The following is a 27598-nucleotide window of genomic DNA, read 5'->3' as shown; positions in this document are numbered from 1 at the left end:
CTACACGGCACCAGGCCTGCTGGTGTCAGATGGGATTCACCTTTCTCAAAGGGGGAAGAGGGTCTTTGCTCATGAGCTAGCGGGGCTCACTGACAGAGCTTTAAACTAGACTTGAAGGAGGAGGGGGATAATATCAGGCTCGTCCATGACAAGCCCTGGGACAACATGCCAAGGTTTGAGGGACAGGGTGCTAGTGAGGAACCTTAGCCTGTTTTTCTGAGACTTGCTGGGTACGCTGGAGCACACTTGAAGTCTTAGAGGAGCCAGGGCCTCCTGAGGTAATAGGAGCCAACAGGGAAACATGAGTGAAATACCTCAAAGGCATTAAGGGGTGTTCCTCTAAAAAGGTGACATGGCTGACAGCCCAGCTGAAGTGCCTCTACACCAATGCACATAGCATGGGCAACAAACAGGAGGAGTTGGAGGCCACTGTGCTGCTAGAAAGTGACGACCTAGTTGCCATTATTGAAACTTGGTGGGATGAATCCCATGACTGGAGTGCAGCTACTGATGGGTACAAGCTGTTCAGAAGGGACAGGTGAGGAAGGAGGGATGGAGGGGTTGCACTCTGTGTCAAGAAATGGATGGATTGTGAAGAGCTGTGTCTGAAGAATAGCCACGAGCAGGTTGAAAGTTTATGGGTAAGAATTAGAGACTGAGCCAACAAAGGGAACCTTGTGGTCGGTGTTTACTACAGGCCACCCAGTCAAGGGGAGCCTATTGATGAAGCCTTCTTACTCCAGCTTCAGGAGGCATTGCGCTTGCAGGCTCTCATCCTGCTGGGGGACTTCAACCACTCCAGCATCTGCTGGAAAAGTAGCATGCTGAGCTGCAGGCAATCCAGGAGACTTCTGGAGTGCATAGAGGACAACTTCTTAAGCCAGGTAATAGACAGCCCTACCAGAGGGGATGCGTTACTGGACCTGCTGGTCACCAATGCAAGTGAGCTAATCAGAGATGTCAGGATTGGAGGCAGCCTGGGCTGCAGTGATCATGCACTGGTGGAGTTTGCAGTCCTGAGGATATGGGTCAGGTGAAGAGTAAAGTCAGGACCCTGAATTTTAGGAAAGCAAGCTTCCAGCTGTTCAAGGAGCTAGTCAATAGGACCCCCTGGGAAACTGCCCTCAGGGACAAGGGAGCAGAGCAGAGCAGAGCTGGCAGATCATTAGGGATTCTTTCCATAGAGCACAAGAACTCTTGATCCCCATGTGTAAGAAATCAGGAAAAGACTGCAAGAGACTGGCATGGCTGAGTCAAGACCTGCTGGTCACACTACAGGGCAAGAAGGAAATGCACAGGCAGTGGCAGCAGGGACAGGTATCCTGGGAAGAGTATAGGGACATTGCCTAGTTGTGTAGGGATGAGGTCAGGAAGGCCATGGAGCAGCTGGAGCTAAACTTGGCAAGGGACCCAAAGAATAATGAGAAGGACTTCTATAGGTATGTTAGCCAGACAAAGAAGGTCAAAGAAAGTGTACACCACCACCCCCACCCCCCCCCCCGATGAACATGACTGGCAAATGGGTAACAGCGGACAAGGAGAAGGCTGAGGTACTCAACAACTTTTTTGCCTCAGTCTTCACTGGCAATCTCTTTTCTCACACCTCTCAAGTGGATGGACCTCAAGGCAGGGACTGGGGGAGCAAAGTCCCTCCCACTGTAAGAGAAGATCAGGTTTGAGACCACCTGAGGAACTTAAACATACATAAGTCTATGGGACCCGATGAGATGCATCCCAGAGTACTAAGGGAATTGGCTGATGTAGTTGCCAAGCCACTCTCCATGATACTTGAAAAGTCATGGCAGTCAAGTGAAGTCCCTGGTGACTGGAAAAAGGGAAACATTGCAGCCATTTTTAAAAAGGGTAGAAAGGAGGAACCTGGGAACTACCGACCTGTCAGCCTCACCTCTGTGCCTGGGAAGATCATGGAACAGATCCTCCTAGAAGCTATACTAAGGCACAAGGAGGACAGGGAGGTTGATTCAAGACAGCCAGCATGGCTTCACCAAGGGCAAGTCTTGCCTGACCCAATCTAGTGGCCTTCTGTGATGGAGTGACTACATCAGTGGACAAGGGAAGAGCTATGGATGTCCTCTATCTGGACTCCTGTAAGGCCTTTGACACAGTCTCCCTGTCTTGGCCCACATGGTGGGTTACGAGGGGGGTGAATCTTTTGAGTTCCCCCAGAGCCTGCGTGCTGGTGGAAGAGCTGGTCTCTGCTTGACAGAGCTGCAGGGTGGGCCGAGTCACCACAATGACTCAGAGGAACAATTGTGCTGGTGACTTTGTTAATGACCAGTTCAGTGAGTGAATGGAGACAATTTGGCAACAATCAACTGATAACTGTCCAGGGAACAAATAAAGGCACTTTGGCGATGAGATTATTTTGCTAATAACCTGTCAATGATCAACCTATCGCAATTTAATTCGTACAAAACTTATATACATGAATATATGTGAGAGAGAGAGAGAAAAGAGGAAAGAAAAGAGAGGAGGAAGGGACAGGAAAAGGGGAATCAACACCTGTTGCATTTTAAAGTAATGAATTAATTTGGTAAGAGACGAATCCCCTTGTGTTCCAGCCGATCCTCAGAGATCAGAGGGGCTGGGGGCGGCTGGACTTATCTCTTAATAGCTATGCCAATTATGGCTGTAACTATAGGCCTGACACCAGATGCACGAACAGCCCGTATGCTGTAGGTCCGGTTGCATTCAAGAGAAGCAGTCAGGTTCATGAATAGTACGGTTTATTCTTATGCAGCATCTACAGATTCTTGGAGATTGCCTATGATAAATGCACAAACTGCAGGTTGGCTATATAGCACTACACACAAAAACCGATTGCAATCACACACACTTAATTCCTGGGCAATCACTCGGCATAGCCGAGGGCCCAAATCTTACCAAAAGGCATCCTTCTGGGGTGGGGCGAGGAGCACAAACCCGTCGATCTGTCCCTCCAATTTGGTATCGGATTATCGTGCCTCCAAGTTCGATACAAACTCGGGGTAGTATTTATCTAAGTATGTATATGTGAGTGGGTGGGACTGTGGTCAAGCCATTGTTTCTTGAGTAACGACACAGCACATTCCTTGGTGCAAGGTGTGCGCTGGTTCTGTGGGAAAAGAGGAAGAATGAGAGATAAGGTCTGCAGAGTTCTGCAAAACAGTCCTTGAGAGAAGGGGAAGAGCAGGAGATAAATCTGCATAGTCGTGTCAAATATTCCTTGAGAAAAGTGGAAGAATGGGACCGCGCGGCCTCCACCTGGCTTCGCATTCCTCCTTGGTGCCACGGCAACACAAATCCCTGGATCTCCATCCCGTCCTGTGTTTGTTCTGGGCACCATGTGTTAAGGAAATGTGTGTTTTGCAGTTTTTTCACTGTTATGCTTTTCCCACACTTCCAACACCACCGTTGGATCCCGCGTTGTCACAGAGCAGCCAGCTTGGTCCGTAGATAGTGGGTCGACCAAGACACATGTGGGGTGTTGCCTTTATAGTCTTTCTTATGCATGCGCAATAGGTTGTTCCAGAAGATTCTCATTTTCTCTGTCTTGTATCTGTGCAGTTAGGCAAGTTCTGTCTCTGGGCAACCACAGGAGGGAGGGGGAGAGAAATGAGCTCCACAGAGCTCTCTCTGCTTCTCCTCCCCCAGGGCATCCCACTGGAGTTGTTTGAGACATCCTCTTTATGAACGGTTTCTTGTTTACGAACAGTTTGTGACACTGCCCCATGGCTCAAACAACAGGAGTCAGTGGAGTGTTTTCAAGGTCATCCTCTAGGTTGGTGGAGTGTTTTCAACGTCATCTTCTAGGGTGGTGATACAAACATAGTGGACAGCAAGAGAAAAGAGAGAAGAAATAGAAGCGAATAGATGGGTAATCATACATCGGATAATAGCTATGCCAATTATCAAGAAGAAAAATCCAACCAATAAAATTATTCCAATTTGTGCTAACCACTTTCCCTACCCCATGAGTCCCCAGGACTGCAGGAGGGAGGTGACCAAGATCAGTGAACCAGTCCTTTGGCTGGAGTGACTGGAAGATTTCGGCAGTTTGGCAATTTCTTTCGTTTTGGCCCATGTTTCCTCTACAGGACTACTGGTATTATGGATAGTTACACAACATTCTCCATCACTTAAATTTAACATATCACATATCCCTTGCTCTTTTAACAATATCATATCTAAAGCTAAACAATTTTGAAATGTCATCTTTGATACTTGTTGGACTTGTAAATTCAGTTCTCCTAAAGCATACCTTGTCAAGTTACTTAGAAGGTGTACTTGCCAGGTGATGTTTTCTAGAACAAATTGATGTTGCATCAGAGTTATAGATGGAATAAAGATGTTTTCCATTAGAACGTTCCCATGCTAGTCCCAGGGGAGCTGGGTATATACTAGTTTTACAAGTCCAGGTATCATTATAATCCATAAAATATGCTTCAGGTTTTGCAGCGAGTGGCAGGCTCTTCAAAGGGTAGCGTGTACGGGGTATACCACAATATTTACTCCTGTTATAATCTTCAGTTTTATTATAAATGTTATTATACAGTTTATCTTGATTTTTATATCCACTAGAACGGTAATGCCAACATGTACACATGTCCCTTACTCTCTCCAAGAGCCAGGTTTCTGGGTGGTCTCCCAGGCCAGTATTGCAATCAAGAACTTGTAACATATGTGAATAGATCAGACCAGCTATGTTGTGGGGTATTTGCATATTTAGACTGGGGAAGGGCAATGCATATCCCTTGGTTAGTTCTATTCCACATTTTTATAAACCCACAAATTAATTCACACGCAAGGATTGAAGGAGTATTACTTCCACTCCCCCCTTGTTTCCCTCTCCCAGAGGAGAGGAGGGCAAGGGTCCACATGAGAAACAGTAAATACATACTAGAATTATTACTAAAACAACAATTACGATTGATAAACCAATACTAAAAATGTAACAGTAGCAGTATTCGTTGGGGTCCGACACTGTTTCAACGGGGCAGATTCGTTTGGCAGACGATGAATCCAGTCTTCTTCCTGTAAAAGAAAGGGGAAAGCTCGGTTCTTTCAAACTGGCTTTAAAAAGAAGGGGTTATCCATCTAGTATTAATTTTGTGGTCTTTTCCATTGGCATCGGTAGCCACCCAGGTATAAAGGTTCAGTGGGGTTTTCAAAGTTGATGGAACTTCCCCTACTGTGGGTAGGTCTGCCAGCACAGGTTGCCCTGGATAATGTGGGATTTGTTTGGAACCCATCGTTTTTTCTGTTCCTGGGAGAAGACTCAGGGTTTTTGGGCAGAAGGCAGTAAGCCTAGGGCATCCATTCACCCCCCATTGACTACTGACCTTGGTCACAGAATCCCTCAGGCATGCTGACCAGCCAGGATCATGCGGCCTTAGGGCACGCTTCAAGAGCCCATTAGTTCATTCCGCTATCCCATTTGCTTGGGGATAGTAGGGAGTGTGGAATGTCCACTGTATCCCTTCATTTGCTGCCCATTCTTGGACCACCCCAGCAGTGAAGTGGCTGACATTGATTGTATTGATTTGGGCTCGGGTAGGACACTGAACCAAAGTTTCAACCCTTTTACTGTATTTTCTTCAGTAGCCCATGTTATGGCTTAGGCCTGGGCAAGTCCAGATGCTATCTCTACTCCTACTAACACATGTTGCTTTCCCTCTGATCTCCTAAAGGGTCCTATGTAGTCAATCTGCCAAATTTCCCATAGCCCTTTCCCATCTTGAAGGTGGAGTGGAGGATTTTGCAAAGGATGTTTCTCCAGCCGAGTGTGACATAGGCTACAAGCAGAAATTATGGTACTGCACATCTCTCTAGTGATGGGCCATCCTCTACTCCCAGCCTCTTTCAGGAGGTCTTTAATCCCTGAGTGTCCACATTTGACATGCAGCCACTCCAATAGGTGTTCCCATTTTTCTTCCTCTCCTTCTGTTGCTAACACAGCCAAATGGGTGAGTCTACTTGGTTGTTCACAATGTGTGCTGGGTGGTTCCCTCCCTGATGGGCAGCTACCCATCCTATTAAGATAGATCTTTTCCTAACTGCTTGCAGGATATCTTCCCACTTCTCCTTTTGCCAGACAGGTACCCGGTTTACCTCCCACTGGTTTTGTTCCCAAAATGGGAGCCACTTGGTGCACCCTTTGAACACAGCATATGAGTCTGTGTAGATAGACGTAGGGTCCATGTCATCCCTTTCTCTCATAACTGCACTCCAGACTGCCACCAACTCTCCCACCTGTGCACTACCCTTGCCCTCTGTTATGATTTGTTCTCTGGAATCGACACACAGAGCTACTGCTCAATATTTCCATACTTTACCTTCCCTTTTTGAAGAGGTGTCAGTAAACCATACATTCTTTAACTGGGGCTCATAGGGAGGAGCCTCTTTTATACAGGGATGATGAGGTTCCTTTTCCAGGGAAACAGATGATTTATCCTGTATTTGAAGCACCTTGGGGGCCCCATCTGTCACTTGGTATATGTGACTGTAATGTTCTAATTGAGCATACCATTTTCTAACTGTCTCCCGCTGCGCTACCCCTGCAGGAGGTGGGGTACCCACTAGGATGGGTTTCAGAACTTTAAAGGGTCCTTGCGGGATTATGGATTGTTTCCATATGATTTTTCCAACTTCTTGTAGGGCTAGGGCTACCACAAATAGACCCTTTTCCCAGGTGGAATACCATTTCTCTGCATCCTTAAAACTGCGTGAAAAGAACACAATGGGGCGAATGGGGCTCTCTGGTCCCTTTTGCCATATATGTGTTGGTGCTTCATGGATTGCAAAACCCCGTTCAATTTGAAGTGTGTCTGTGGGGTGGATCGGGCCCAGGGCCTGATATACTCCTGCCTCAAACACTAATAACTTTAGGGCCTCCTCGTGAACAGGAGTCCAATCCCAAGCAGCTCGTTTATGTACTAAGTCATAAAGAGGATGAGCAATAATGGAGAAATCTGAAATATGTTTTCTCCAGAAAACCAGCAAGCCTAAAGCATGTTGCAGTTCCTTTTTATTGTCTGGGGCTTTTACCTGTTCCAAGGCAAGCAGGGTTTCAGGAGGTATGCACGCTGTGCCACCTTTCCACCATACGCCTAGAAATTTCACCTCAGGGGCAGGTAACTGTATTGGGATTTGGAGGCCCAATTTTTCTAGGTGGGTAATTACGTTTCTTTGGGCTTCCCCCACTGCAGTAACATTGTTCACCTCTATCAGTACATCATCGATGTACTGGTATGTTTTTACTCCCTCCTCAGGAAGAGGGGCTTCCACTAGCACCTAGGCTAGGACATGGTGTGCCAAAGTAGGTGAATGTTTCTAGCCTTGCGGGAGGTGGGTAAAGGTATATTGTATACCATCCCAGGTAAACGCAAATCTGTCTCTATCGCTCTCATGCAGGGGCACTATGAAAAACATGTCTTTAACATCAATAGTTGCTGAAATATCATGAGACTGTTCTTGGATAGTGGAGACTAGCTCTGCTATGTTAGGGACAGCTGCTGTTAGTGTGCCACTGCCTGCACTGAGGCGTCGATAGTCAACTGTTAAGCGCCATTTTCCATTTGGCTTACGCACTAGCCATACAGGGGAATTATAAAGGGAGTGGGTTTGTACAATTACTCCCTACTCCTGCAACTCTTTTATCACCGGAGTAATTCCCTCTCTGGCTCCCAATGGTAAGGGATAAGGCTTTACGATTACTGTTTTAGATGGGGGAAGTGCTGGGGTCTCCTGTAACAGTTGTATGGAGGTGATGGTAGGAGATCCAAATTTCCATTCCCTCCCACTCGAGTCCTTCCACCCTCTCTCTTTTAATACATCAAGTCCTAGAATGTTCACCGGGTACGGGCCAACAACCATAACCACCCAAATGGGACTGTCTTCTTCGGGCAACCAGCACTTCACTGTGGCTGTGTTTTGGGGCAGGGACTTCCCAAACACATCAGTAACCCATATTTGGTTTTTATCTGTTACGATATTGTGGCAGGCTGCCACATCAGCACGTAAAGCTGACATCTGCGCTCCAGTATCTACTAAAAAGGTAACGGGTGCTCTTCGGGGCCCTGTGGGGAAAGTGATCATTAGATCTCCCTGCTGGTTTGTGGTGAGCCATCTTACATAAGTCCACAAGCTGTCCCTGGCCCACCTAGTAGGGATGGTAAAATGAGTTTCCCGGCTTAACTCCAGAGCCCTGGTGTTCCGGTGGGGGAGCAGAGTCGGGGGGGGGGGGGGGTGAAGTGCTAAGGCTTGGACAACAGGCCCAAGCCAGAGTTGACCTATAGATGAATCCTGTATATTTTATAACTGATAACCATTGTGCGAGTAGGTATTGTACTAAGTTATAACAACCCACTTATGCTGGTGTAAAAAGTGCTAAAGCATTGAAATACTGCAGCCTGAACAACAGGCCCCAAGCTGAAGCTGCTAACTTAGCATGTAGTCATTAGTAAATATGTAAACTCGCTAGTGAAAGACAAAATATAATCAGTAGTGAGGAGAGAATGTATCCAACTTTCCTTTCGCAGCCTTGTTCAAGGCTGAGAACCCACGTGTTTGGCCTTGTTAGAAACTCCCTTGGTTCCCCCCCCGAGCCCTGGCCAAGCTTTGGGTGGAATCCAACAGGAGAATGAAACCAGAAATTTTCTGCTCAAAACAAAGGTGCCAGCTATTCTGGCTTGTCGATCTCTGGTATATAAGGCTGGGCCCGTTTGCAGCGACTTTGGAAGCCTCACCTACGGGTGGACGCACCGCGTAGGATTTCCCACTTGCCGGGACAGGCTCTCCAAATCCTCGCTGTAACCGGGGCTGCCCAGCGTCTGCGGATCTGGATGATGATGATAATATATGCAAGTGGTGATGTATCTTTCTTAATCACTATTCTCTCTCTCTCGTGTAGTAATGATTTGATGCATTACCCTGTATTTTCCTATTTGTTGCTTTGGATGCACTATTCTGCCTTTTCTTACTGCATGTTTTCTGTATTACTCTGTTACATTATTTGGTTATCACCAGTAAAATACGCCTACTCTTTTCACTCTGGTGTCCGAGTTTAATTGGTATCCTTAATCAGCAAAACACTGCTCCATCTCCCCCCAGGGGTAATGGCCAGCTACGTCCCTGTTAATCGTTTCACATTCCTTAGATAAACTAGAGCACCCACACTGACTGTCATGATCCTCTTTCCACATCTCGGCTAATTCCAAGCACAACTCTCCTCCCGAACAAAAGCGTTTCCAACTGACTTTGCAAACTGTTCGCCGTTACCTCCGCCTGCAGCTGCTTTTTCTGCTCAGCTTCTAATTCTGCTTGTAAGTTCTTAACTAGCCCTTGTAAAGATTCGTTCGCCTCCTGCTCAGCCTGTTTCACTACACATTTATCCTTCTGCGCTCCTATCAGCGCTGCTCCCAAAACACCACAAACCACAGCTTTTCCTTTTCCAGGTCTTGACCTCTTCTCTTTCGCCAAATCCTTTATTCGCTCTGGGACAGTGAGCAGGGATTGCCAGTTCTCCTCTGCCCAGGCTCTCCCTCTGGGAGTTGGGCAAGATTTATATGTTTTCAACAGCTCTAGCAAAGAGGAGCAGTCCAGATCAGGCTGAACCTGGGAAGCCATGATCATCTGCCGCAGGATTCGGACTCAGATGACTTTACGTCCTCCCTTCTCAAACTCAGTTGATATCTCTTCTACGTTCCTCTCACTGACCAACTCAGGGAACCCCACTTCTGACACCAAAATTATTGTCTTGTCCCATGCGGTGGGTTACAATGGGGGTAAATCTTTTGAATTCCCCAAGAGCCTGTGTGCCGGTGGAAGAGCCAGTCTCTGCTCGGCAGAGCCACCACAATGACTCAGAGGAACAATTGTGCTGGTGACTTTATTAGCTGACCACCTTAGTGAGTGAATGGAGACAATTTGGCAACAATCAACTGAAAACTGTCCAGGGAATGAATGAATAAAGGCACTTTGGTGATGAGAAGACTATTTTCCTAATAACCCGTCAATGATCAACCGATCGCAATTTAATTCGTACAAAACTTATACACGTGAATATATGTAAGAGAGAGAGGGAGAGAGAGAGAGAAAAGAGGAAAGAGAGGAGGAGGGGATAGGAAAAGGGGAATCAACACCTGTTGCTTTTAAAGTAATGAATTAATTTGATAAGAGATGAATTCCCTTGTATTCTAGCATGGCCAGCAGGTCGAGGGAGGTGATTCTGCCCCTCTACTCCGCTCTGGTGAGACCCCACCTGGAGTACTCCATCCAGCTCTGGATTCTTCAGTACAGGAAAGAAAACAGGAAAGCTCCTGTTGGAGTGGGTGCAGAGGAGGGCCACGAAGATGATCAGAGTGTTAAAGGATTTCACCAGACTGTGGGTACCTCTAGGCTTGCTTTATTAACAACTCAGAGTTGGGCCATCACCTCAGTGAGTGGCAACAGCTAACAAAAAGCACCTTCTATATATATGATATAACATACAATACAAAGAGTCTTTGGTGATTTTCCAGGAACTTTCAGCTCTCAATTCATCATCTATTTCAAAAGTCCATTGTATTCCACAGTTTGGGCTAGTTCTTATCGTTCCGTTCTAATTCCTCTTCGGACACCACTGTTCACTGATGCAGTCTTCGGTCATCGTGGTTACTTATCTTCAGTATTGTTCCTAGAGCACCTGTGCATACTGCATTGAACTGTCAGTATTGTTCCTAGAGCACCTGCGCTCTATTAATTAAACCTATAAACCAATATCAATTTATTAATTATTCCTGCTATTAATAATATCCTAAGAGAAAAGAGTTTTCTAAAGCTTCTTCCTTTTACACAGAGGGTTGGAACACCTCTATGAGAAAATGTTCAGAGAATTGGAGTTGTTCAGCCTGGAGAAGGCTCTGGGGAGACCTTATTGTGACCTTTCAATACTTAAAGGGGGCTTATAAGAAAGACTTTTTAGTAGGGCCTGTAGTGATAGGACAAGGGATAATGGTTTTAAACTAAAAGAGGGGAGATTTAGATTAGATAGGAGGAAGGAATTTTGTATGGTGGGGGTGGGAAACACTGGCACAGGTTGCCCAGAGAGGTGGTAGATGCCCCCTCCCTGGCAGTGTTCAAGGCCAGGTTGGACGGGGCTCTGAGCAACCTGTTGTAGTGGAAGATGTCCCTGCTCGTTGCAGGGGGGTTGGACTAGATGACCTTTAAAGGTCCCTTCCAACCCAAGCCATTCTGTGATTCTGTGTTTCTTCTTTGAACCTTACCTTCCAGTAGAATTGCTAGAATGTTTCTCTGGACTTAAATAAATTATTGCTGTAAGGAGCTGCTTGTGCACTTTCAATTATAAATACTCTATCCTGATGGAGAAGGATAGAAACTATCCTCTGATGTAGCAAAATCACTCCTGAATCAGTGGTTATTGCTGAACAAAGAGAGAAATTCATGTTCATCTTTTAAGTGTGGCATAACTAACTTCTGTGCCAGATAGCATGAAAGTCGTAGTTGTAGTGTTTCTTACTACTGCTGTATCTTTTTCTGTTCCAAGAACTAAATATGTTTGAAATGAACTGCAAGGTTGTAATGCCAACACATTTTCTTTAGTAGAAATTCAGTAATTAACCTGTAAGAAGGTCTACCAATGAGAAAATGTCAGTATTGAGCTAAGAACTGAGCACCAAAAAGGCAGATATTTAAGACCAATGTTATAAAATATTTGAATATGCAGTATGTATTAAAGGATCTGGAACAGCTTCTTGCAGATCTTGTTTTCCTGAGAAACACTTTTGGTAGATAGGTTTTTTGCTTCATTACATGTAAGACAAAGAGCTTTTCATTAAAAGATTTTTTGAAAAAAATTTCCTTTCAAATTGCACTGTGTACAGTGCTAAATTTATGATGTATTTTATATAATTTATAAGCTTTTCTCTAAAAAAATCCAGTAGTTTTGTATTGTAATATTAAGGCTGACAGTCCTGCACTCATTTACTTGCTTGATTGTAAGAGAAAATAAATGACCAACATGTTTAAAAAAAAAGTGCAAATATCTGTATGCAGTAATTACTGTAGAAGTATCAATTATTGCAGCTGTAGAAACCACTTTTTTCATCATTTTAGGTTTGAAAATATTTTATTTTTATGACAGATTTTTTCTTCATTATACACCTGATACTACTTGAATTTTCATGTTTAGTACTTTGTCGCAGATGAAAGTATTGACACGGTAATATTTAGTAAGAAATCTAGGTTTATTAATAACTAACAGCAATTTATTATTATAAAATAATTCAGAAATACTAAAAGAAAGAAAAGCAACTTATTCAGATTCTAAAATGACAAGATTCACACTAACTTACTTAACGGTACCTATATATACATATACACATGCATGCACATAACAAAATGGACAAACATACAGAAACAAAGGTGTTTGGATTCAGTAGAATGAACACAGAACAGACATACACACACAGAAACAAGGGTACGTACCCACACACACACACACACACACACACAGAGTAAAGAGAAGCTAGCTCAAAGAAAATTTCCCTCTCGAGTTTAGAGCAAATACTCACAATGCCTTGGCATTCCTCAACGGGCGATAATTGAGACTCGAGCGGGGGACTTCGCCCTGGCCTTCCGTCTGGAGCAGACGACACCTTAAGGGTTTGGTACCTGAGAGGCGTCCCAGCTCAGGGGAGATGCTGGTCACAGGCCCGCTGCGAACCAGGAGAGCTCAGAGGGTCTCCCTGGTGGTCACCATTTATAGGGTCCAAGATAATTGACTTTTGTCAAATGCCTTCTGGTGCCTTCCAGCAGTTACAAAAGAATTTGATTAATGTGCGACTCTGTTATTGTTCCCATTTGACCACATCCCAGGCACAGGTGTGCCAGGCCCTGAGGAGTTGATGGGCCATTTTAACCATTTCCGAGCAATCGGGAGGGGCAGGAGCCAGGCTCGTTAACATTGTCAGTCCTTATCTCCACAGACTGGTGTATAGCTCGGGGGATGTGGGTGGAATCGCACCTAGCACCAAGCAGCCCAACAAAGAGGGGCGGGGGGGGGTGGGTAAGGATTGCACCACCACATACTTTCACTTGTGAATACTGTCTTTAACCTGAAAGTTAGAAAACTATAAAAATCTGCTTATTGCTGTGAGAGGATATTGATTTATTGTCAGCATGCTTATGTTTTGTTTAAAAATGCACAATTTGGGTATTACTTTAACAGGTGTAATAATTTATTATATGAACATAATTTAATTAAGACTTTTTGCTTTTGCTTCTACAGTCCATACAGTGACACTGTTTCTTAATATCTTTGGATGTTTGGCCTGGTTTTACATTGATGCTACACGAGGAGTTGATTTTGGATTGAGTATCCTCTGGTTCTTGCTTTTTACCCCTTGTTCTTTTGTCTGCTGGTACAGACCACTTTATGGAGCTTTCAGGTAAGATCTTCAGCTTGACATAAGATATTTTAAAAAAATACTATGCTTGTTGAAATGCATTAACATTCTAGAATTGGCTTGTTTATCATAATGATAATCCTTTAATATGATTTCATTAGAAACAAGTAGAATGTTTGCCATTAATTCAGTTGCTGTATCTGAAATGATGATAGCAACAGTTAGGAATATCATAGAATATCCTTTTAAAATATTTAAAAAATATTTGCTCCAGGGAGCATGGAGGGCTCAGGAGCATATCTGAAATGCTTGTACACCAATGCATGCAGTATGAGAAGCAAACGGGATGAACTGGAAGTGTTGGTTAGCTCCCAGAGCTATGATATAATTGGTATTAGTGAGACTTGGTGGAATGAGTCCCACAACTGGAGTGCTGGGATGGAGGGCTATAGGCTGTTCAGGAGGGATAGGCAGGGCAGGCGAGGGGGAGGAGTTGCACTGTATGTAAAAGGGAGAGGTTTGATTGTACAGCCCTTGCAGTTAGGGATGATGTGCTTGAGAGCCTCTGGGTGAGGATTAGGGAGATGGAAAACAAAGTAGATGTTGTAGTGGGTGTCTGCTACCGATAGCCCAGCCAGGATGGTAGTACTGATGAGTTATTTTATAGGCAATTAGGAGAAGTTTCTGGATCGGTAGCCCTTGTCCTTATGGGAGATTTCAACTTTCCAGACATCAACTGGAAATACCATACTGCTGTGACAAGCAGGTCTTGGAAATTCCTGAAGTTTGTAGGAGATAACTTCTTGACACAAGTACTCAGGGAGCCAACTAGGAAAGAAGCTCTCCTAGACTTGCTAATTGTGAATAGAGAAGGACTCGTGGGAGATGTGATGGTAGGTGGCTGTCTTGGCCGCACTGATCATGAAATGGTTTAGTTTAAAATTTTCAGTGTAATGAGAAAAAAGGTCAGCAGAGTTGCTACCCTGGACTTCAGTAGAGCAAGCTTTAAGCTATTCAGGGAGCTACTTAGCAGAGTACGCTGGGAATCTGCTTTTGAAGGCTTAGGAGTCCATGAGTGCTGGTCATCAGCAAGTTTGCTGATGATACTAAACTGGGAGGTGCTGTTGACTCTCTTTAGGGACAAGAGGCCTTGCAGAGAGATCTGGATAGGTTGGAGCATTGGGCTATGATTAATGGGATGAAATGTAACAAGTCCAAATGCTGGATTTGGCACGTGGGATGGAGTAACACTGGACACAGTTATAAATTGGGAGAGGAGTGGCTAGAGAGCAGCCCTGCAGAAAGGGATCCAGGGATGCTGGTTGATGGCAGCCAAGAGGGCAAACCACATATACTGTGCATCAAACGCAGTATAACCAGCCAGTCAGAAGAGGTGATTATCCTGCTTTATTTAGTGTTGATGTGGCCTCACCTTGAATACTGTGTGCAGTTCTGGGCCCCACAACTTAAGAAGGATGTGAAGATCCTTGAATGCATCCAGAGGAGGGCAACAAAGCTGATGAAAGGGCTGGAAGCTGTGTCCTGTGAGGAGTGGCTAAGGACTTTGTCCTTGTCTAGTTTGGAGAAAAGGAGGCTGAGGGGTGACCTCATTGCTTTCTACAGCTTCCTGAGGAGGGGAAGTGGTGAGGGAGGTGCCAAGCTCTTCTCCCAGGTATTGAGTGACAGGACACGTAGGAATGGTTCAAAGCTGTGCTGGGAAAGCTTAGACTGGACATTAGGAAGCATTTCTTTACCAAGAGGGTGGTCAAACACTGGAACAGGCTTCCTCGGGAGGTGGTTGATGCCCTAAGCCTGTCAGTGTTTAAGAGGCATTTGGACAATGCCCTTAATGATAGGCTTTAACTTTTGGTCAGCCCTGAATTGGTCAGGCAGTTGGACTAGATGATCGTTGTAGGACCCTTCCAACTGAAAATATTCTATTCCATTCTTTCTATTCATAGCTTCTACCATTGACATAATAGCTGTAGGAAATGTTTAACTTTGTATTGGGCTGATAACAATTTTAATGAAAATTCTCATTAAATCTCTATCCCTTCACAAGCAGGTTAATAGTTGTCTTCAATTTTTGGCTTTCTGAATGAACTTCATAAAACTCTACACTTAAAAAAAATTTTACATTGTTAAGTGACCTGCAGTGTCTGTAATTGAAGTAGACTGAGATTTATAAGAATGAGTAGACCAGGTATATAGTAATCAAGCTCCAGTATTTTTCCTGTCTTTTAGCAATCTTGATTTTGCAGCCTTCACAAGCTTAGGGTGTGGTATCTTAGTCTTTAAACATAGGATGGTTGGTTTGCATGCAAAATTGAACATTTTTGTGAAAATCAGCATGTAGAGATTCTAAATTCCTGTACTCTTACAGTATTTCTTGGGAATTATTTTTTACATTGAAATGCATCAGGATGTTCTCAGTTTAAATGCGCTAATTTTTGTAGAGAAAGATTGATAGCCATAAATTGCAGTTGAGCATAACCTTTAGACTAAATGAGATGTTTCTTTTTGCTAACCAAGGAGGTATTGCTGTACCCACATATCTTTGAGGAATCATATAGTTTAACTTTCATTTGCTCATACACTAAATTTTTACATCCTTAAGGCTAAAAAATAAGAAGAGTATTTTTCCATTTACTAGTGTAACTTTTGTTCATGACTTGGGTTACAATGTGGGTACAAATTGAGATAAATTAAAAATACAGAGAATTTCCAGTATTTTAAAATGATAGCTTTCATTAACCAATTATAAATCTTATATACTCTCTCTCCTGATTTGGTGGAGTTCAGTGTCATGTTATCTTTCAGGGTTTTAGATCTAGTAAATCCTTAGCATTTCTTAGTGACTATTTATTGTTTGGAAAAGGAAAACTACTACTTACATATTCAACTTTCAATCACTTGTTCAGCTGAAAAGTTAGTTATTGAACTGAACTGGTTGAATAAATAGAAATGAACAAATTCTCTTCTGCAGAAAGAGCTATTACTGGCAAAATCTGGTTCTGTGACTTAAGTAATTTTTACTTCCTTTAGAAATTTGGTAGGAAGCATATCATGCAGTCATTATTTTTGACAATAATGCATTGAGGTCTTTTGAGATTTTGCCTGTAAATGTTTATATTTGGGTTTTTTGATAGGCTTTTAACACTTTCAGTCTTTGTCAGGCTGACATTTTAGTAATTTAAACAGCAAACATATTTTGTATACTTTGTTTTTAAACAACAGCCGCTTCAGTATTCTGATTTGCATTATGCTTCAGTAATTCCATATTAGATTCTATTTCCTCTTACAAGTAAATTATTTTCTTCCTATCCTGCCAGCGGTGTGAACTTCAGTGTGAAAGTGGAGCAGATTTCTGTTCTTCATGCATTGTGGCAGAAGTTGTATGTATAGTCTAAGAGGCCCTGCTGTGTGCTGAACAGAACACTAAGGAGTAGTATCTTGCTGCTATTCTCACCTCTGTTAGAGGTGCAAGTGGCAAAAATAATATATTAAAGAAGCAGCAGCAGCTCTTGTAAATAAACATTCCACAAAACCACAGAATTACTGGTATTTCAAGTCACCATCAATAACTCAAAGCACTTTCCTCTAGTTAATGCAATAAAAGAATTAGATTGGTACTACAGTATTTGTAAAAAGTCATAAATTTCCTAGCTGCTTTAATTTTTCCCCCCCTCTTTCAGGAGTGACAGTTCATTCAGATTCTTTGTGTTCTTCTTTGTATATATCTGTCAGTTTGCTGTACATGTACTTCAAGCTGCAGGATTTCAAAGATGGGGAAACTGGTGAGTATTCTGTTTTCCGTAGCATTGTACTGTCTGTAAGACAAACACTCATATTTGATATATCAACTTCAATACAGTCTGTGTTTTTTTCAAAAAAAACATCTTGTGTTCACTGGAATTGTTACATTTAGCACTCAAAAAAGCATTTTTGGACTGCTCTTAACTAGGAAATGTGTGTGAAACATCCCAAGAATGTGAGGTACTTCTGTTATTAGGCTGGTCAGAATTTTATCTTTCAGTGTAAGCCACTTTGAACTACTCTTTTATACATTACCTCCCCTATTTTGGTAGTGTGTGGAGATGTTATTTGTTCTATATTTAGGATAAAGAAATAAGTAAAACTAAGAGAAAATGAGAATAATTTAGGCTGTAGTAATATACTGTTTCAATATTATTTTGTATAATTAGTTATCTCTAATTATATTAATATACTTATTAATGAAATGTATGGGTAAAATTTGAAGAATGAGTCAACATTGTATTTGCATGAATACAGTGGTATATTTTTGATATTATTTAAAAAGCTCATTTGTTCGGGTCAACTCCTTATTCTGTAATAGCTGATTTTTCATTTTGATGCTTGTAAGTATATAAGATTTTATGTGTATATAGCTTTTATTTGAAGCTTTAAGGTCTAATATTTAGATTTTACAAGGAAAAGCTATTGGGAATCAGTCACCCTTCTTGGAAAAAAACCCCAACAAACTTGAATTAACAAAAAGCATGGTTGTAGTAGCCAGCTGATAGCATGGAGAGCTATGACTGGTAATAATGTACCTGGATAATTAAATTTCTGTGTATCAGTGGTTTTCTGCTAACCTCCAAATGTATGTAAAGCAGACAAAACATCATTGCTTTAGAACTGGAGTGTAAGGAAAAATCCTGGTTTATTATTTTTGCTCTCAAATCCAGTATTTTGCTTTTTCATAAATACCTTGATTGACATGAACAAAGTAAAAAAGTAAAAAGGACCAACTGTCAGAAGTATGCAGAGTGTGCTTTTAAGGATACTTGGGGAAGGGGTATGATAAGTAGCCAGATCATCAGAAGATGCTGATTGCAGTTTGAAACAAGTAGAGGAAAGTTTTAAGGTTGTTTGGGTTTGCAGAAATTTTTTTCTTTTTTTGGTGGAAGAATCTTTTCCATCTTAATGCTTTATTTTTCTTAAGGCAAGTTGCTTTTTGTGGCTTCAAGTTTGATATTGTACTTTTATGTTGGTGTTTCAGTTTTTAAGAATGGGGAAATATTTGAAGTAGATACTGATATAGCAATCTTTTCTCTTAATTAATCTGACACTATCTACTTACAAAAAAATAAATATATTAACCTCAATTGAGAAAGCATCACTGTGTGGATACAACTAAATGAGTTCTCCCAAATAGAAGCTCTGTGTGTGTGGCATGTTTTTGTTTTGTTTTTTTTAAGAAGTTAGAAACTATCTTTTTAGGGACATTTTCTCTTCCACGAAGTCATGTAGTCTTAAATTATTCTGAAATGACAGTATGACCAGAAAAACCAGAAAAGTTGATGAGCAACTCTCTAATGTCTCTCTTAATTTCTTCACAACTCTCCTCAAGGATAATCATCTTTGCTAAAATTTTCCTTATAGTTTCAATGCATGCATTGGAAAAATGGCAACTAAGCTGTAAAAACTTATTACTGAACAGAAATATGCTCACATATAATTTCCATTACTTTTTCTTCAAAAATATTCAGTTGATCAGAAGCAGGAGGTTATAAAGCTTCCCTTGATGTGGATACCTGTGGTTGAATGATTCATGTGCTGTGCTAGTAAAGTTTGTCTTTTCTTTTTCCTTCAGTGGGTGGATTTCATCTCTTACTGGTCTTAATAAGAGTATCCCTGTTGGCATTATGATGATAATCATAGCTGCACTTTTCACAGCATCTGCTGTTATTTCATTAGTTATGTTTAAAAAGGTAAGTTACTTATTATTCCCCTCTTCTGTTTCCTATGCTTGATCTGGATTTTGATTTCTTGCTTGAGAGGTACACTCTCACAAAGTAATGGGGATTATATTATATTCTCAAGGGGATTAAATTATATTACCTTTTAACAAGTGTGCTTCTATAGTACTTTTTTGCTTATGCTGTCATGGAGTTATGAAATGCTGTTTTTACAGTGCACTTATTTCTGAAAACTAAAATGGGGGAGGATAGCTTTGAATAAGACAAGTTGGAAGGTAAGCCCACAATGGAAAGGGTAGGTGAATACACTGAACACTAAGGTAGGACCTGTAGATGCCAGGTTGCAATTTTCAGTTCTCTGGTGATTCATCAGGCTGAGTGAAGTGCGATTCAAATGATTGCTAAATTTCATCCCTTATCAAAATCACTCCCATTAAAAGCAATAGAAGAGGGAGATGCCTGGCACCTCAGAAAAGGATTTTTATTTCTCGGCTTATATTATTTTAACATTTTACTGTCAATTAATGATTGTGTAGCATAAAAGCTCAAAGAAAGATGCTTTTCTCCCTTGGTTCCTTTTTGTGAATTTCCATCCAGAAGGCTTAAGTTTAGATACTAATGTGCTAGTAAGTTTTTTATGTTGTTTTGATTAAATGTAACTGAAAATTCTGCTGCTGATGTGCTGTCAATTCTAATAATTCAACCTCAGTTACAGTTACACTTAAAGGTTTTCACATACCTAAACTCTTCTGGCCCTATTTACAGCAAACTAGAATTTTAAGCATAGCCTGGAGGTGTCCCTTCTCCTTATTTGTTTTCTGCATAAATACTCAGGTACAGGAGAAAGAAACAAACAAGAATAGTCACATTTATAACAAAGAAAAAAGTTACAACATGAATTTTCCTGCTACACTTGAATGAAAATGTCTTTGTAATATTATTTAACAACTTTATTGTGACTTGATTGAATATGAATCAGAAATAGCATTTTAATTTTAATACTCAGTTACTTGGAAGTTACTCAAGATTTGTTTTTTTTGTTGTACTAGAGATTATAAACCATGTTGTTTAATACCTTTGCTTATTATGCAGAGCAATTATTCATCACACTAGCAGATATTTATCTGAATTATTGGGATATTTTATACTTTTTAATGTTCAGTCATAGCTTAGCTTAATAGGTTCTTGTAACCATGTCAACCAGAGAAATTAAGACATTTCTAAAAAATTGATGTTGAAAAAAGTTCACCAGAATGTTATTGACACAGTAGATTCAAAAATACATTTTTGGTTTTGTTTCCTGCTGTTTCTTTTAACATGTACACTTATGAAATCTTTTAATGGGTATGCCAAGTTGTATACAAATCGAGACAGAACATGCTTTTGTAGGCTATGGGTCCTGCATTATGCTAAGGATGCAGCCTATTTGTGTATTTGAATATGTTATTTCAGACAGTAGATACCATACACATTTTAGTGAAGACCTACCTACAAGACCCCTCTGAACTTGTAAAAAGTTACAGGTATCCCTACAGTCAAACTGTGTGTGCACAGCAGAGCAATGAAAAGTTGTAGGATTTGTGGAAAAAAAAGTCTGTTTACTCATTTCCGGATCCTCCCAAACATATGAGCAAACCATATTTCTCCACCACACCACTCTGCTTTGTTATTTGAGACTTTGCTATTACTCTACCAAGAAATAGAAGGCTCAGCACACTTTTTTCACTGCTTTTCCACCTCCCTAGGTGCATGGTCTCTACCGCACAACTGGTGCTAGTTTTGAGAAAGCACAGCAGGAATTTGCAACAGGAGTGATGTCTAACAAAACTGTACAAACTGCTGCAGCCAACGCCGCATCAACAGCAGCAACCAGTGCAGCTCAGAATGCGTTCAAGGGTAACTGAATGTAGAGAAATATAAAAAGTCATGATGGTTCTCTTCGATTGTACTTTATTTTCCAGTCACATTCCTTAAAAACATGGATCAAAATACACACAGCATGTTTGTCTCTTCTGCAGCTGTGTACAGGTAAAATGAGAAATGTTTGTTTTATTTTATAATAATTTTATTTATTTTAAAAAGATAAACATTCTCTGCCCTTCTTTAAAATGTTGCATTCTAGAATATAAAGCCTTCCATATTTTATGGAGGATAAATAATTTCAACAATTGGCCTGAGAATGAATTGTGGTATATAATGATCAAATAAATATAATAAGAATTTTAGTGGTTCACTCTGGTATTTTTTTTAACTTCAGGAAAGCACTTTGGATATTTTTTTTTTTTTTTGTAATAACTGTTTTCCCTATTTCTGCTATAAGAAGTAGGGTAGACTGAGAGATGTAGAAAGTTAGGTTTGGCTACTGCTTTTGCAATTTCAGCAGCTGCTGGAGGACAAATACAAATAGGATAGATATTATAAATACTTTTCTTGGATTTTTTTTTTAAGATAAGTCTTTTGATATAAACCTGTAAGTTTGCATGAATACTGTTGAGTTATCTGATCTTGTTTAAATAGTGTTTTGGTCCAGAATTTACCTGTGCCACTTTATAATTATAGCGTTTGTTTGTATCTATTTTCATGGAGTATTCTCTACCTGTGAGAAATTAGTATGGTGCAGAAACATTCTCTGTAATAGAATGTGTAATGCAGTGTACAGTTTAAGGAAGTTAACTGATGGTTTCAATCACAGAGCTAAATGATTATATACTTGCTATTTTTAATTTCAGTATTCATGTCTTGAGTTAATCATCTTGCTGGAAAAGAAACAAATATTGAGCTTTAGAACACTAGTTTCATGCCCCTCCTTCCCTCTTAGATGCAGTGGTATTTTTGTTGTGTTTGGGATTTTTTAAATTTTTTTTTAGTGTAGTTTTGTGTTTAACAGTGGTACTAAATCTCTAGCCTTGTCAGTCACTCTGTTTACTGCTTGTCCAAAAATCTAAATATGCAGTATTTAATTTTCTACCAGGAATATTGTCTAAAATGAAGCTTTTTAAGCAATGGCATTTAACAGATACATGATTTCATTTTAACGTAACTCAGCCATGTCTATGATTTGATTTAAGCTGGGGAAAAAAAGCTTTTAAACTATTTTGAGTTGGAAAAGTCAGAAATCTTCATCTTTCACAAAGTTAAATTTTAACTCATTGAACTGGAGGCCTAAGAGGTTAAATTGGTGCTGTGGAACTGAACAATCCATAATGGTATGTACCATCAAAATATTCTAGAATTGGATCTTACTATAAAAGTGATGTTTCTCGCCTTTGAAGGCTATTTGATATTCTTGGATTGCCTCATGAGTCTTACGCACAATACTTGGGCTTTTTTTTTAAACTCTGCTTTAGAAAATTAAAACAGGAAGGGACCAACCTGTGTAAGTACACACTGTAGCTGAAATGAATTCAGCTCTTAAGGTGAATTACCTTTAGTAAGACTGAGCATAAAATTCTGAGGCCCATCTATGTTCTGAATGTGGACAAAATTTCATATATTAATTCTTTTTCACTACAGTGTATTCATAATAACATAAGAGCATTACAAAAAATAAACCCCTTAGCTTAATCCCTGGATCAGTATTGTAATGTTAGCATGAAGTCCCTATTAATCTCTTTTCTTTTAGCAATTTCTTTAAATCCAACTTAAATTTGGATAAATGTAGTAGTTTCACCTATGTTGAAGTTCATATTAATGAATATACTTGCTTCTAAATATTCTCTGCATCATGAAGTTAAAAGTAATTTAAATATTCTGTGTAATAGGGGGTCTAAAATTCTATACTAGTGAACATGCTGGCATTGAACTTAAACTTGTGTGGAATGTTATTAAAAGCTTTCCAGACAAAAGCCACAATTTTTTGTTGAGATCAGGCATCACACTTCTGGCAGCTATATATCAAGATTGTTCTTTTCATAATCTTTTTAATTTAACTTGAGGATTGTATCTAGGAACTCTACTATGGATTACTTTTAAATCTAAGTAATTATCTTGGATATCTCTTGGATATGAATCCTAGGGACATCATCCTTGCAAAAAACATATTTAATGTTGTATGTATAGGGATTGTTGATTTGTAATGTCATGGGTTGAACGTACAGATTTAAACCTCCTAAGTGAAGTTCAAGGTTCAGTTACATGTGAATTGTTTAAAGCAGAAATCTCTGACACTTTGCAGCTCAAAAGGGAGGGAGAAGTTTGAGTTTATCTTTGACAACAGAAGGCCGATATTTGTTAAAATATTTTGTACCTAAAACTAGATTTTAGAGTCTCTTATTAGAGTATGGTGCCCGCTTAAGTTGTCATTTTGTAGTATTGTGGCAAATTGAGTACAAAGTATGAAGTTTAAACACTGGAATGTCTGTAGTCATTGATCTGTAATTTAGGAGTTGGTTTTATTTATCTGGGGGATGTGTGTATATTTTGTAAATTACTAACAATGCTCTGCCATCCTGGTGAATGTCATGGTTCTCTACAAATGTACTACTTCTGTCCCTCTTGCATGTCTGTGTAGTTCAGAAGTTTTGTATATTTATTGTATTAACACAGTGAATAACACATAGAATAAAAAATACTTTTTTCCTGGATGTTTGCTCTGTATAGTTTTGAACAATATAGGGATTTTTCTTTTAAAGGTCGGGATAACATGCAGGGAGGATGATCTATGTGAAAGTCTCACTTGATTTTTATAATTCTGTATATAAATGCTGTAATTCTGCTGAAAAGGGGAAACAAAATATCCACTATCAAAATAATACATTAGGGTAACGGGAATTAGTCTACTCAACTGTTATGAAGAAAATTCTTAAACACATGCAGCCCACTTTCTTGTGCTGTAAACTTAAGAGAGTTAAAATCTAAACGTGTTCTGTCATTACCAAATGAAATACTATGGGTATTAAGTGAATCCTAAAACATTATTGAAACTAAAATGAAGTTGCTGAAAACAGCATTGCTTTGGTAGTGTTTATTTTCCTAAGTTCTGTCTATGAATTGACACTTCTGTATCACTGCTGTGTCTTGCTTCTTGCTTTTTTTTAAGGCACTATCAGTCTGATTTTTTTTACTAGGCTTTCTTTGAAGGACAAAACAAATTCTTCTAGACCACTGTGATGTAGTTACGTTTGCAAATACACAATACAGAGAACAGTGCTCTGAGGTACAGTTGGGATTATTTTGGGAGATAGCAGATGAGTTTTTGAAGACACCTGTGCATACATGCATCATTTAGTAGTGAAGTTCATCAACTTGATCTGTTTCTTTGTAATTTACAGATCTAGGGTGGAAGTGGCAGCAGACTAAACAGTTTTTGAACTTCCTTGTAAGCACAGTTGTGCAGCATGATACAGTCATGTTTTATGAGTAAAATAATTCCCCTGATTTGCCAAAGCTAATTGTAATCACTAAGTTGGGAAAGCAAGCACACACACACAGAAGACAGCACAGGGAAGAGAACTATGATTAAAAATGCTCACATTTTAATTGAAATTTAGATTAAAAATAACACATTATGTACATCATTCATGCTAACAAATGTACATAGTGGTGACTTAAGAAAAGAATAACAGTACCACAAATAAACCATGGCTCAAAATCTACTCTAGCTGGATTGCCACAGCCTCTCTTCCTATACAAGGTGGCTGTGGTGTATACGTTGCTGCCATGCTCTACTTTTGTTGGGCTCTCTCCATTCCTTGTGGTAGGCACCAGTGCCCACTGGTTTCAAGGAAGACTTGAACTCTCTGTTTACTGCTAGGATGTGAGATACTTTGGTGTGGGATAACAATGCAAAATGGAAATTATTTGGCTGGAAAAAAAAAATCTCACAAGCCAGAGAACTTTATTGAGTAAAATAGATACAAAGGTGATATAGACAACCTAGAAATAGCTCGATAGGAATGTTTTTTGCAGTGCCACATTATAAATAAACCACATTAAGAAAACTTGCTGAGCCTTTTCAGCTTTTAGATTGTATATTGTCAGAGATGGATACAGCTTCACATTTTAATTGTGTGTATTATATAGATTTGAGTATTTAAAATCAATCTAGAAGAGATTTTTGTTTAAATCTCTAAGCTACTGTTACTACTGTTGTATTCATCTTCAAAATCAGTGATTTTGTTGCATTACTCTATGCTTAGTTTGTCCACACCATCAAAACTCCAGCCACTTCTTCCCTGGGAAGTCACTTTTCAAATACCTTGTTTAAAACCAAAACCATAAAAAAATAAACAAACAAAACCACCCAAACCCCATTCCTGTTACTGCACATCTCACACAAGTTTATATGTGTAAAAATATATATAAAAAATGCTACTACTTTTAAAAAAGGTCTATGGCACTTTACAGAATATAAGTTTACAAAGTCGATCAAACCACAGATGTATGAAGAAATTTTCAGTACCACAAAACCAGTTAAACTGAACTAATTGGCACACAGGTTTTAAAGAATCCACAGCAAGTTCTTCTAGATCTTATGCAGTGCATGTACATTAAGTAGTAGTTACACTCTGCAGCCTCCTCATGAAATTAATTAAAGCTGATTTATCTTTTTTTTTTCCCAAACATATTTGAAAGCTACTGCTGAGGTGAAATTCAGGTGATACCGTAAAAGTCGGTCGGAGAAGAACTCTCTAAAACTCAGAAGTCAGAGTGTTAGAAAGCAGGCATTCTTTATTTCAGCACTGGGTGCATGGGGGATCTCTCCACCAAACATGCACACCTTAAGCCAGTGAAACCCCGACTTAAATGCAGGTATCTCATACATATCCACGAAGTCTTACAATACAAACATACGTATTCATAATGATGTGTAATTAGTCCTGGAATTTCTGTTATCAACAGTCTCTTCCGTAGGCCATAAATGTATCAACATTGTCATGCTTTCCTCCATCTTATCAAAATGTGATATGATGCGCATCCTTGAGCGGTGCCATCTTCCTTGGTTCTCGGTTTGATGTGTGATGCATATCCTTGAATGGGGAGTCATCCTTTGGGTTGCAAATCACAGGTGCCCCTTGTCTGGGGGGGGGTGGGGGGTGGTGGTGGTGGTGCAGGTGTCCTCCATCTCTGGGTATGCAGATGTCCTCCATCTCCAGGTGTCAGAGGCCCCAGTCCTTTGTCCTTGTTTTACAATTCAGAAATGCCTTGCTTTTACAGCTCAGAGATGCCTTGCTTTTACAGCTTAAAGGAATTTTAGTTTAAAGTACAATTTAAGTTTACTATAGCTAACTATTTTACAGTTATGCTTAACTTTCTTAATATACCTATATCACAGGAACAACTTTAAACAGCTGTCAAATTTAATGAGTGCACCCTACACCTGAATCTGCAATATATACCATCTTATCACTTGCTAGAAAAGCATGAACCCTGAGAAAAAGAAATTCTGATTTTTTTTTCTGTATTTTTTCCCAGCCTGTCTTCTATCTGTGCAATGTGATGAACATGGATATTCTTGCAAGTTGATTACGCTATTGCAGAGCAAGCTGATAGTATACCAGCAACAAGCAGAAAAGCTGGTTCTTGGTTACAAATGCGAACAAAAGCAAAAAGAAAATACTTCCATTGTACTTAAAAACTCCACTATTAAATTTTTCTAAGTGTTCTGTAGATCACAGCAGAGGTTGGCTAGTATTGTATATGAAGGTTGGTCATTGTTTACTTCTAAGCCAAAGCGCAGCTGAGCTAGTGCCCCAGCCTCTGTAGCACACACTCCAGTAGGGGGCTCAGGAGGAACATCAGAAGGAGGGTTTGAATCACCTTGCAGCTGTGCTGGACAAGCCAAGTGCATGCTCTTCAGATGGTATGTTTGTGTGTTATAGGAAAAAAAACCAAGAAGAAAAACACAGGTGTGGACAGGACATGCTGGCTGTGATTTTTGTCCTTAGACACTGCCTTGTGCTAGTAATTTTGATTTGTTACAATCTTGCTTTGTGCAGGCGGTTGGCATCATAACTTTTTTTTTAAAATTAAATATTTAAAAGTTAATTACCCATTTTCAACTAGAATACGGTGGGAGTGGGCTGCAGAAGCAGGTGAATGCAAGAAGAGGCTAGATTAAAACAATCTCTTTTTAATAGCGGCAGAAGTTGACCTTGGTTTTTGCACAGTGGCTCAGAGATCACCTCCATATCCATCCAGCATACGGCTTGAATACACACTGGGCACAGATATGTGCAAGCTGGGAGCTGGACCTGGTTTGCTCCATAGTTTGGCTGGGCCAAGGTGGTGTCTGTGCTGCACAGCAAACGCTGAAGGGGTGCTCAAACACTGCAACTGCTGGTATTCGCCCATGCTCAAAGCTAGCCCTGGGCTTGCGGTCGTGACTGCTGAACAAGTCTTGTATTCTGAATGACTTGAGCATTGTATTAAAATTAGCTATCTACCTGTACAGTAACAACACTTTTAATATCTATAAATACCTAGTGGCACACTTTAATGGACTGACCAGGCATAAATGAGAATCTCTGA

General features: G+C 40.3%; 1 protein-coding gene and 1 pseudogene across 1 annotated transcript in view; one reads left to right on the top strand and one right to left on the bottom strand.

The window, feature by feature from the left end:
- Positions 1 to 23712, top strand: part of LOC141917701 (secretory carrier-associated membrane protein 1) — a 64562-nt gene extending 40850 nt beyond the window's left edge. The window contains exons 6-9 of the mRNA XM_074811096.1: positions 13289 to 13448; positions 17102 to 17203; positions 19024 to 19141; positions 20875 to 23712. Of these exons, the coding sequence (XP_074667197.1) occupies positions 13289 to 13448; positions 17102 to 17203; positions 19024 to 19141; positions 20875 to 21033 (539 nt within the window). The 3' untranslated portion in view covers positions 21034 to 23712. The remainder of the gene's footprint in view (positions 1 to 13288; positions 13449 to 17101; positions 17204 to 19023; positions 19142 to 20874) is intronic.
- A 3011-nt stretch (positions 23713 to 26723) lies between these two features.
- Positions 26724 to 27491, bottom strand: LOC141917607 (uncharacterized; annotated as a pseudogene).
- Between the last annotated feature and the right edge of the window lie 107 nt (positions 27492 to 27598).

Source organism: Strix aluco, chromosome W (genome assembly GCF_031877795.1).
Source record: "Strix aluco isolate bStrAlu1 chromosome W, bStrAlu1.hap1, whole genome shotgun sequence".
Lineage (NCBI taxonomy): Eukaryota > Metazoa > Chordata > Aves > Strigiformes > Strigidae > Strix > Strix aluco.
Note: the sequence above shows the minus strand (reverse complement) of the source record. Positions and strands in the feature narration are given on the sequence as shown.